A 12,734-nucleotide genomic window follows, 5' to 3' on the forward strand; every position below is an offset into this window, starting at 1 on the left:
GTCTCTACATAGCTTCAACGTGTTAAATACATAATTATCGTATACGTGTAAATCATGTGTATGTGTATTGTTGCGTGCGTTAATTCGAACGCCCTTGTTTGACCTTAAAGTACTATTTTTTAAGCGAAGCTGAGCGGAGCTTCCACCGAGTGACTCCAATTGGAGTCACTCGGTGGAACCTTTCTGTGTTAAATTGATTCTCGGCCATTTCTGGACCGATTTAAAAAAGATTTGAATTCAGAGAAAGCTTTCGATATTTTCTTGGTTATTGTCGAGACAGAATGATTACCTAAAAAGGTCTATTCGCAAAATCGACAACGACACATTTGGAACGATACGATAATACTCCGAATATATCGCAACTACCCTGTCTGCTGCGGGATGATCGAGGTAGTATATTTTAGGACAATTTAGGAAATGATGTAAAAAAGGCGTTGTTGCAGTGAATGTAATACGAAATTTAATATTTTTTAATAAACAAGTGCGTATAGCTGAACTATCAAACTACAAAAACAAGTTTTAGGGTAGGTAGCGGACGTAGACAGTAAATGCTATCTGCTTGCGTAGGAGTTTTATCAGTAACACTGCTCTTTCGGTATATCCCTTGCTAACTGCAGAAGAATCAATGGATCATTTTCTGTTTCTCCCATTATCTTATTGTAATAAACCCTCAGCAAAAATACATTAATTTATAATATATATTATATATTAATAATTGTAAACTTAAAATTTTTGGGAGCTGTCGTTAGTAAAATTGTAAAAATGGAACCCTTATTGTTAGTACATTTCGGTTTTGTTTTGATATGTCTGTATGTTTTTTATTATTTTATCTACAAATATTTTAAATCATCAAAATGGCTATTTATTAAATCAATATGAAATATATCTTTTTAAATCAATAGCACCTAATTTACCTAATTTAAATGTAGTTTTACTACTTTATAACTTTTATTACATGAACTCATGAATGAATCGTATATAAGCATAAATCACGGTGTACGGTAAAATAATCTTATCTGGTGAATGATTCTGTGTTTTTGCTATGCAAATACGAAGCAATTAGCAAGTTATACTTATCTCTTTTTCACTTGCGATAATTGCATTTACTATCCTTCTTTGGCGTGTAATCGTATTGTAGTGTGCTATTGCAATGTTAAATTATTCATGTGTGCGTTTGTGTATCAATTACAAACACCGAATGTTGTCTAGGTAACCTATCATATATAGATAAAAAAATGATTACCTAAAAAAATATTAAATGAAACAATCGTCGGCCTTACTTAAATCACGTTTTGCGCATGCCAAAGTAACTGACAAAACACATTCTAATATCGACCTAGATTCAATAACGTTAACACTCTTAATTGTGTGAATTTTTTGCGCTAATAACCAACGGCAGGTAGTATGCCAAGACTGCTTCCATGTTATATATGCGTTCACTAGTAAGATGTCATTAATTTAAAAAGATTGTCTCAAATACTTTAAAAATTAAACTTAAGCTTAAGTAAAAAGGTAGATACTAAAATCTACGCAATCAAAAGCCTTCGAAAGGTCTATTGTTTATTTTATTATATATATTTATATTGTGGGTAAGTATTTAAATGAAATATGCGTATAATTTTTAAAAATATTTAATAAAATAACATAGGTTATAAATTTTACGAGTACACTTTTAGTGTGAGAAAATGTACAGAAAACATTAACGTTCAACTATTTACAGAAATTAATATTAATGGTAAGATAGGCTTTATCGAAAATGCACCTTGTAGGCAAGTTCAAATTGCATCTAGTTAAAAAAAAGCATAAAGATAACAAATCCTTGAAGATCATAAACCAACTCGAGAAACCATAATATTATAGTTTTAACATAAAAATGAATATCAGTTTCGTCTTGTTCCGAAGTTATGTTACATTATTTAACATTAGTAGCGCTGTTTAGATAACACAAATGTTTCATTCTTAAATAACTTATTTATCTATCAACATAATAACAGCGACATTGGAGTCAGTATCTTTAAATTTACCACAACTTTATAATTTTGCACAAAGTTTCGTTTTACTTCTATCATTATAATAATGGCACCCATGATACACAAATTTTAGTATTCTAAATCAATTTCTTATAAATTACTTCATTTCGTTACCGAGACTAGTATTTTCAAATATAAATTAGCTAGATACATATTTCCACCAAGCTTCGGACAGTCTTCGTTGTTTATTATGTCGAGTTATGCTATTTACAACACCAACCACTGCAGTTGTTATTATTAGTAGAAGTGCTAAGTCTATAACGATATAATTATAACTAGTAAACTTAATATATTTACCATTCCTCAATATCCCGAAATCTATTATTGTCTTCTATGGTCATATTACGAGCTCTCATTAGCTGTCGTGAGTAGAATGACACAAGCAGTAGCAAGTAGCAAAGAACCTAATACGAGTAGCACAAAATAAAAAACCTGTAAGCATTATTTTCTTTACAATTATCTAAGGACTGTGAACCGACCTCAAATTTAAAGAATACCTTATGAAGACCAGCTATTTAATGTAAAGTAAAAATAATGCAATAAATATTTCGGTATCACCAATATTAAATTGACTGCCTTATAAATGAGCGAAGAAATTGTATTAACGTATTAATAAGCTAAAATTACTGATTATATCACTTTTAAATATTGATACTTTCATAAAACAGTCGTATTAAAATATTATCTTGCAAATTTCATGTCGCCTGATTTCACTGAGTTTAAAATCTATAAAATATCTATCAAAATAAATAATAAATTCCTTAATAAATAAGTTCCTAAGCACATTCACGAGACCACTTCCATCGGATTCTTCAGTACTAATACTACTTGTCCATTCGGCAATGCTTTGAGAGCTGCCCACGCTTGGGTACGAGTGAATCCTTCAAAAGATTGCCCCCCGGCAGATAATAGTTCCGCTCCCACCATCACTTGCCCGCTTCGAGCAGCAGCGCCACCTATTAAAATATTTCAAGAATGTTTATTTCTATCTATATTAATATTTTTAAAAGCTTAAATTCGATTAAGAGGAATTAATGGAGATAAGCGATGGAATGGGCAAATGGCGTACATGATATTATAATCCCGCAATACGATAGAGAAACACCATCAAGGAAGAGACATCAGTTGATAACACACCATCTTTAAATTCAGTGAAAATCTCATAACTATATTGTTGGCAAATTCTTAAGGGTGGATGTAAATGTATCCTGATCAAAGTTAAATTTAAAATATTAAAACATATTTAAATATTAAAGCAGGTTTATATCTTTCCTAATCTTATAGAAAAAAAATATAAGGTTTGTTCGCGGATGGCACTTCACTAATATACAAAGTGAAAAGAAACCAAGTTATAGGTATATGACGACGTGAACGACATTCTATCTGATATCGTGTACTGTTTCAGCGCTAAAAACCTAATGTTAAATAGCAAGAAAACAAAATATATAACGTTTACACAAACATATAATACGTAAGGCACATAAGTCAATTTGCTAGAAACGGTCATAACCATAATGTTAACACCTGGAACAGACATAAACCTACTACTTTAATACACAGACAAAAACTCAATGCCTACCAAGTCGAGTAAGCAAGTCTTTTGTGGGGCGATGTATATGCTTTTACAAGAAGATCCCAGAAAATGTTCAAAACAAATGTATTACGAAATGCAATAGAATTGTTAAAAAACTTTTGTATGGTAAAGGTCACTATAACATAAATGACTTTCTTAATGTTACCACAGATTGGGAATGGAACGACCACACTCAGGCTATTAAATAATAAGTTTAAATAAATAATATTACTTTGTAACCATATTTATTATGAAAATAAAAGAAGCCCGCTGAGTCTGTTTCGCCCGTTCTTCTCAGTTCTGAGGTATACTTTTTAGAATGGGTAGTAATTTTTGACTTACAATAAGTGATATCACATCCTTTTTTGAATAAAAACATTTGAATTTTAAAATTTCAACATCCTAAAACAATGTAGTTTATGCCATTTATTGACAAATTTTTGTTACTACATTTGCCAGGCGCCTTCGATGTTTTATTTGTATCCATAAACATTCAACAGGCAAAGTCTAGATAAAATAAATCTTAATTTTATTATGTTTGTAGGATGAATTTACTCCACATTAAAAATCAGTGATAATATTATCTTATAAGTAAATATTCAGACAATTGTAATAATAATTAATGGACAAATATTTATTAGATAGGTACGAGAGTTGGCTTAGATAGGTAACATTCATCTTTTGTCATTACATTTATATGCCTTGAATTAAATTTAGTTTAACTTTTGATTAGATTGAAAAATCCTTTATCTTTGTGAAGTGTCGTCTGATGACCCGGCTAATACATTCATAATCATTTAATATCCGATAAATCCACCCGCCCACAATCGAGTAACGTGAACAACACCCGTTGGAAAATGTGCAATGTTTCCAGCAGATATACCCACCACTTGAAAAACAAGCTCGTCAGAATTAGAACGTGGTAAAGAATTCTAAACGTGTTTACCAGCAAATAAACAAATACTCGCAACCAAGGCAAGGCTGAGTCAGTAATTATAGAAGTTATTAACCTGCAAACAATTTCTTGATAGTTAGCGGTCGATCGCCATTTGGAGAATCTCGCCCTCCATCGAGGCCAAATCCTAGACCAGCGCCGCCGCCAGCCTTCTCCAGCGACACGGTCACAATAGATCCGGTTGCATTCCTGTCGCAACTATTGAGATCACTAGATTCTAGACTTGTTGGCTCTGCTGAAAATAAAAACATTATTATTAGGATTATTTTTATCCATGTTCATTTAATTATATTATGATGTGCTTAACCTAATTAAATATTTACTGTTAGACACGATAGGTGGCGCTTGTGTTGGCACCTATTATCCTCTTGTTTTCTGACTCAATATAATACACGAAATATATTCTGATTTTTTCCATTTTTGTCTTCAAATTTACTACTGGTGAAGTTGGCGCGAAACTAGCTTAATATATTTTTTTTTTTTATATTTATATCTAAATTTTTATGTTTTTACAAAATCTCATAATAAAATAATCAATTACAATAACAAGTGGTTGCCCAGAGGTTATATTTTATACGAATAGGCTATATTTTTTTTTCATTTGATTTGAATTGTTTGACGAGATCGAGATTGATATGAGAGATCGCAGACTAGCAGCTTCCTCTAGTTAGAAATGATCAGTAATAACATGAATGAATTGTTTAATTGGTTGCCTTGGTATCTTTTATCTATCTTATACATTAGTTTGATATATTCTATGCCTTAAATAATCTAAGTCATCAACACAAAACCAACTATTTATACATACTTGTACTTCTTTATATTAAATTTATTTAATTTTGAGCTATGTATATGTAATACTAACCATTATCCGAACAACTGTCTTTAAAGCCTCTTGGTTCATCTTCTATTTCGATTAAAATTTCAGGGCGTTGTTCCTGAAAGATATTTAATACGTTAATTAATTATGTATTTCAATTAATTATCAACCACTTAGCGTTCTGATTGTAAAACAAAATAATAAGGATGTGGTTTGGAAACACACCATTCACTAATTTTCATGTTCTGCACTGGACCAGGATCGAAATGCATTAGTTTAGAAAGATAAATAGGAAAATACACAATAGGAACGTCAGTGTATAACTGGTAATAAAATAAAATTTTTATTAATTTAAGTTTACCTTCAAAATTGAAACAGATTGTGCATGTGTAAGACCTGCCATGGTATTGCCATTAATGCTTCGTACTTTCGTTCCTTTTTTTATCCCTGCTTTAGCTGCAACACTATCAGACAAAACTCGATGAACCTAAAATTATTTATGTATTAAAATCAAATCTTTACGAGACTCATCTCAAGTAAGTCATCTAAGTAAAGTATACATAATAGTACACATAGAGTCATTATCCTTGAACTCACCGTTACGTCTTTAGCTTCACAATCAATTCCACCAGCTAAAATAAGGCCTATGCCAGAACCATTGCTTTTCATAAGGCGGAAACATTTTGTAGATATATTAAGATCATTGGATTTGCTGCTGCAGAAGCTTGGTTTTGAAAGCTGCGTTGGCTTCAAGCCATTGACAACACCGTTTATAGAGTTTACTTTTACATTTGTACATTTTACATTATTTATACTTTCAATGATAACTTCTACCTTTTCACCATTTTTTGGGACATTGTTAGATTCGGCAGCACTTTTGCTACTCTTAACGGCTACTTTATTGATAGAACCATCAAAGTCATCTAAACCAGCCTTGTTTATTTCTTTCAGTATTTTGTCTTTAATTGCCTGTGGAACTTCATCGTGCCTTTCATTTTCGTTAGATGTACCATTTTGTCTGCCTTTGTAACTTGAATTACGTTTCAATCTGGAGTTTTTAAAATCAGGTTTACGCTGTCGTATGTTGACGTCATTATCAGAATCTGAGTCACTTTCAATGAGCACTTTACTGCGTCGTCTGTTTTCGCCTTTATTCGCTATCGCACTCCCTGAAGTCGGGAGTGTCGAAAGGCGTTCAGACAATATATTAGGTGGACTCGGGGTTCTGCTGCGAGACTCATGTGAGAATTTAGCTTCAATAACTGGAGACTTCAGATTGGTATCTCTTCCACTCCTACACTTAGCTGAAGCAAGTATGTTTCGCCTATTAAGTGTATCAACATTGTAAGTTTTTGAAACTTTTCTCTTTTCTGAGTCAGCAACAGAACTTTCTAATGAACTACAACTTGCTTGGGAGCCCGATGTTGCTGCTGAACCTGCAGATGAACTGAGAGATATATTTGTATCAGAAGACATTGATCGACATATTTTGCGTTTTACACATTCATCACCATTACTGCAAATGTTCACTGGCTTTGCTAAGTATTCTGACTTTGAATGTAAGTAAGTCGAATAATGTGACACTCTTGGAGATAGACGTGAACTATCGGACTCCAGATTATCATGCGTATGCATTGGTGAAGATGCGGATGACCGGTAACTAGACTGAGTAGAGCTCATAGCAGAGTCATTATCACTATCGACTACTTCAGTGGCTGTGCATATTTTAATCTCAAAGTTTTTATAATCTTGAATATTGTTAAGCTTACTTTTGTTGTTTTGCTTATAAATGGGTGATGAATTAAGGTATGACGCCCTAGACAAGTCGGGAGTGGTTTTTAAAGGTTTTTGCAAGCTGATATTACTTTTCATTTTGCTTATTGCTTCAACTTTTTCAGCAAACTTGCGTTCAGGTGTAGATTCCTTTGATAAGCATGAGGGCGTGTAAACTTGTAAAGACTTTCTCTTAAATGCAGGTGAATATTTTGGAATGTTATTCGGTAAGAAGTTTGTATTCCATTTATTTTCATTAAATGATATTGGTTTTGAGTTAACTTTACTTTCCCTTTTAATCTCTGGGTAAGGCAGTTTTTGTAAAAATGACTTAGAAATACTATCTTTAACTTTTATTTCAGGTAAATCTACAATCGGTGCCTGGACCTCAGGAATGGCTAGACCTCTTAATTTTGACATAGATTTCTTTCTCTGCTCAATTAAGTACTCTAAATTTGACTTATGTGACTCCACATTTTTTGTACTATTATCATCGCTAATACTTCTTGAGTGAAAGATCGGTCGTGCATACGACGTCTCGGTAGCTAACGCTGTAGTGCTTCCATAAAATAATGGTTTTTGAGGAACATTTTGTAGTTTTGACTTTGTTGTAATACTTTTCACTTCAACTGGACTATGTTCTATTCCTCCAACTGCCTCTGGTCTTTTTGAAAGTCTATTATAGGACCGAGGAGTCTCATCAAGATTGTCTTGCGATTTTGTTAAACGTCTATCAAGTGAAGTTATATCTGAGTAATTTTTAACACATGGGGTGACACTTTTGCGGATTGTAGAATTTGACCGCATAGGGACACTACCACACTTATCAATACGGTCTGTAGATCCTACGAGATCTATCGAAAACATTGCAATTTTATCTTTAACACTAGCTTCACTCCTTGCATCTTGAGATCTTGACTTATAAGATGGTCGGGGACGAGTACTAAGCCAGCTACCTGGTACTCTTGGAGGTAGTCTTTTCGGTAATTCGGGAACTTTCTCAATTGTTTCAGATGGGGTTTCAACGCCGTCAGGTGGTTGCCGTGGACATGTTGGTACAGGAGTCTCATCATTAGAAAGACTTTTTTCTTCAATATCGCTTCTGCTGATGCGCTCTGAAATAAAAAAAAATGTATGTTAAGATTTGTTTTAAAAAATGTATTTGCGAAGTAAATAAATTTTCGGTGATTAATGATCAGGTTTATAATAATGCTGCTAGCTGGTATTCGATTTTAGTTTTAAAATAATTATATTCCTATGTTATAAAAACTTATGCAAATGATTTTTATTTGGAAATAGCTTGAAAATGATTTGAATAATGCTTATTTTAGCTTGAGTACTAACGATAATAGTCATGATTTTTGTCGATATGTGTGAACAATTTACCATGTTAAGCACGTCTGCCATAATCTTGAAGATAGCTAGCGCAACATACGGCTCATTTGATTGGGTGATCTACCTAAAGTTGAGTCACAAAATCTGTCCTCCTTCTTATATCAAAACGACATATCATTTGAACAAACTCGCAAGCAATATCTAGTGCTACCATACGAAAGACCACCACTTGAAGTATTCGTAGAAATATATTTATATGCTATTCAAACATTAAGTACCAATAAAACTAATGATAGGAAAAATAGCCTACCTATTTCTGTTACTATTAAAAAATACATGATTTACATTATTGAATTTATATTTTAAGGCAGACTCGCTTCTACTGCGATTTGGACATAAAGAAATCCTTGAACTGACGGTGATATTTACAGAAACAATATTGGCGATCGTAAATGTTAGAACATTATGATTCACTGTGGACCAACCCATTACTAAGTTAATGTGTCACAAACATAACGTTCAATTATGAAACTCGACATAAAATAACATGACACGTACATTTCCACATTCCAATTTAGAATTTTATGTATAATTTCATTGTTTCTGAACCAGTGGGAGGCTCCTTTGCACAGGTTGCCGGCTAGACAACAGCGCCCCTGAAATTACTGGGCAAATGAGACTTAACATCTTATGTCTCAAGGTGCCGTGCGCAATTGTAGTGCCGATCAGAATTTTTGGGCTTTTCAAGAATCCTGGGCGGCACTGCATTGAGCAGGACCTATCATAATCTGAACGTCCGGCTCGTATTTTAATTTAAAAAAAAAACTTAACCTCTAAACTCACACAAACACGATTTTATTGAAATAAATTGATTGATATAATATGTAATTTGTATTTTATATGAAGATATCAAATTGGGATCAAATTAAACTATTATTTTATTATTCACTAGCGGACCCGACACATGCTGTTCTGAAAATAAGGGTTCTTTTTCGATATTTGAGTCAAAATAAGGTAAAAAAAATGAAACTCAACATTAAGTAACATGACACGTACATTTCTGCATTCCAATTCAGTATTTTATGTATCTGTATCTCAACCTCTAAACTCACACAAATACGATTTAATTAAAATAAATTGAATGATATTTATAAGATATTCCTATATAATATGTATTTATGTATGTTTATATGAATATATGTATGTTTAAGTAAGTATATTGTATTAAATATATCATTGTCTTGTAACCCATAACACAGGCTATATATGCTTAACTTGGGGCAAGATAATTTGTGTAAAAAGTGTGTCAATATTATGATTATTATATAATAGTGATTTCTATGTAATTACCGCAAATAAGTTTAACTCTGAAATTACGTTATGATAATATATAACTCTTTTCCCATATTATTAATTCAAGTAAAAGATAACGCTAAAGCGCTATATATTTTCCTACAAATAATAAAAAATGTAATTTAGGTGACTATTGCACTACAATTGCCTCAAAATTTTTGGATTTTTCAAGAATCCTGACCGATACTGCATTGTAATGGGCAGGGCGTATCAATTACCATTAGCAAAGCGTCCCATAAGTTCATAAAAAAATTAAATATCTGAATGGTTCATGATAAACAATTTAGTTCAGCATTTAAGGAAGTAAGCACGTGTCTTAATGAAGCCAAAATTAAAGTGTGCTACTTAGTATTACCTTCTTTATTTCCGTCATTAATAGAATGCAGGCATCGGGAATGATGTATTTTCAGAATAGTATATGTCTTAGTATCCACCACTATAGTATTTTTAGTGTACATTATTTTGTTGTTAAAATAAACGACGAATTTTAACTTAAACACGAGTATTGTCTCACATGTTGAAGCACACTGTAGAATGTTGTGCGAACATGGCACACTCTGTTTTATTTGCACAAATGTTTATTATAATAAAGCACACTTTAAATTATCATTTGAATTGATGTTTGTCTTAATAAGGCATTGAATTAATTTGAACAGTCTGTGTGTTGAGGAATTTCGTTCGCGTCAATGCTGTCGAATATGTTTGTTACATAGCAGTTTTTGCAATATTAACCTATTTAAAAATATTATACGACTTTAAAATATATGCGTTTGTAAGCACGATAAAATGAGGCTAGCCACGTGACAGGAAATATATTTATTAGTTTGTTATTTCAATAATGTTTATTGTAATTTTCGTATTATTTTAGCTGCAGCCGATTTATGGCTTCATTTTCGTGATTTAGGATTCTGTATGTTTGAATGCGGGTTTACTCCGAATGTACCGCACCGATTTAGATAAAATTTTATATATTTGTGTGAAACTAACGTGTTACGTTAATAAATGAATTAAGAACATTGGGGACAATTTTGAGTGAAGTGGCAGTGGGCAGGGCACATAGTTCGACGGACAGATGATAACTATCGGCCTGATGAGAAAGCTTATGGTCGCTCAGAGGGCAAAGAGGGCTATGCTCGGAGTTTCCCTGCGAGATCGATTCAGAAATGAGGAGATCCGTAGGAGAACCAAAGTCACCGACAAAGCCCAAATGATTGCGAAACTGAAGTGGCAGTGGGCAGGGCACATAGTTCGACGGACAGATGGCTGGTGGGGCAGTAAAGTCCTCGAATGGCGACCACGTACCGGAAGACGCAGTATTGGTAGGTTCCCCACAAATGGACTGACGATCTGATTAAGATCGCCGGATTAGGTTGGATGAAGGCAGCGCAGGACCTATCGTCGTGGCGATCTTTGAGGCATTATGCATAGGGTTACTAATTTCTTAAGATCAATCAAGCCGTTCTTGAGCAGTAAAAGATGTATTATAAAAATACAAGCAAGGTTGAATTCAAACATTTTTTAAAGTGAAACTTTTTCGCCTGTGTGTTGCATGTCGCGTGACGGCGGGCGGCGCCTATAGTTCGCAGCAGCTGACAGTATTCTTTCATCATTTTTAATTCTTTTCAATCAATATTTTTAACCAGGTCTAAGACACAGAGTTCAATAAAAATATTAGTTGAAAAGAAGGGACGAGACGAGCAGGACGTTAAGCTGATGGTAATTGATACGCCCTACCCATTACAAAAAATGCAGTGCCCCAAACTAGGCATAGCCTGTGTTATGTGCACAAGACAACAATATATTTAATACAATATACTTACTTAAACATACATAAATACATACAAACATCCATGACTCGGAAACAAACATCTATATTTATCACATAAATGATTACACCTATCCTATCTATCACCTACAACCTACCTACCATATAACAATATAGATTATAAATAAAATACTGTTTTTTTTTTAAATTTTCAAAAATATTTATAGAAAATATTATTTCGTAAAATATGCTCCCTGTTGTTTTAATGAAATTGTTTCACAGCAGAACTGTCAACCCGGGCGTCAATAAATTCTCTCATAGAAGATAATATTATGTCCATATCAAACAAATATTGGATATAAAAATAATTATGGATCCCAAATCGAAATAAAAACTATCCTATCTCTCAAGTTGGACTAAACTGCACTCCATGAAGTAATCCCCATTAAAATACGTTCATTAGTTAAGGAGTTCACAAACATCAGGATACTGGATATATATATATCTCTTTATATTTTAAATATATAACACAAAGATTTTTTGTATTTATAAAATTTTATGTAGTTATTCAAGTATTTCCGAAAAAAATCGAACGGAATAGTTTTGTCGACACTTGTTGCAAGGTAGTGTAACCTGACGGGCAGCTCCAAATATAAATCACCTGTCACGTAGTCTCTGATAGTCATCTCAAGAATCGCTGCTAGAGCGATTCAATCTCGACCAATTCACTTCCTTGACATTAATTAAATAAAATTGTGTTATTTGAAACTGAAAATCTTTATTATTTATTGGTAATGAAATGACTAAGTGTGTCGCGGATATATTTATCTAGAAAAGCCAAGTCATTTTATATTAAATATCCCGACGATTGAGTCTTGCTGGGATTTTTAAGAAAGTACAAAACTTGAACAAAAACAAAAACTAATAGGACATGTGGATTCGAATCGGAGTCTTCTGCTTTCTGAATCACCCAATGTCCCATCTGAGCTATTATAGTCTCGATATAGTAGCGAAATGTTATTGTAGCTGTTTCTGATTGAAACACGGATAAAACTACATTTTTTAAAATTGAAACCTAACTAGATCGATATATCGCCCCCAAAACCCTCTGTATACAAATTTTTATGAAA

At 32.9% G+C, this 12,734-nt stretch overlaps 1 protein-coding gene across 3 annotated transcripts in view; it reads right to left on the bottom strand.

Annotated features, from left to right (window-relative positions):
* Positions 1 to 1,615: 1,615 nt before the first annotated feature.
* LOC126966380 (uncharacterized) overlaps positions 1,616 to 12,734 on the bottom strand; it is an 80,968-nt gene continuing 69,849 nt past the window's right edge. For 2 of the 3 annotated variants that reach the window (XM_050810370.1, XM_050810372.1), the window contains 5 exons: positions 5,976 to 8,266; positions 5,740 to 5,865; positions 5,424 to 5,496; positions 4,614 to 4,793; positions 1,616 to 2,986 (listed from right to left, as the gene is read on the bottom strand). In XM_050810370.1, coding sequence (XP_050666327.1) covers positions 2,817 to 2,986; positions 4,614 to 4,793; positions 5,424 to 5,496; positions 5,740 to 5,865; positions 5,976 to 8,266 — 2,840 coding nt within the window. In that variant the 3' untranslated portion in view covers positions 1,616 to 2,816. The remainder of the gene's footprint in view (positions 2,987 to 4,613; positions 4,794 to 5,423; positions 5,497 to 5,739; positions 5,866 to 5,975; positions 8,267 to 12,734) is intronic. The other variant, XM_050810371.1, reaches the window with a different exon arrangement.

The sequence above is a fragment of the Leptidea sinapis genome, chromosome 10 (assembly GCF_905404315.1).
Source record: "Leptidea sinapis chromosome 10, ilLepSina1.1, whole genome shotgun sequence".
NCBI classification, from domain to species: domain Eukaryota; kingdom Metazoa; phylum Arthropoda; class Insecta; order Lepidoptera; family Pieridae; genus Leptidea; species Leptidea sinapis.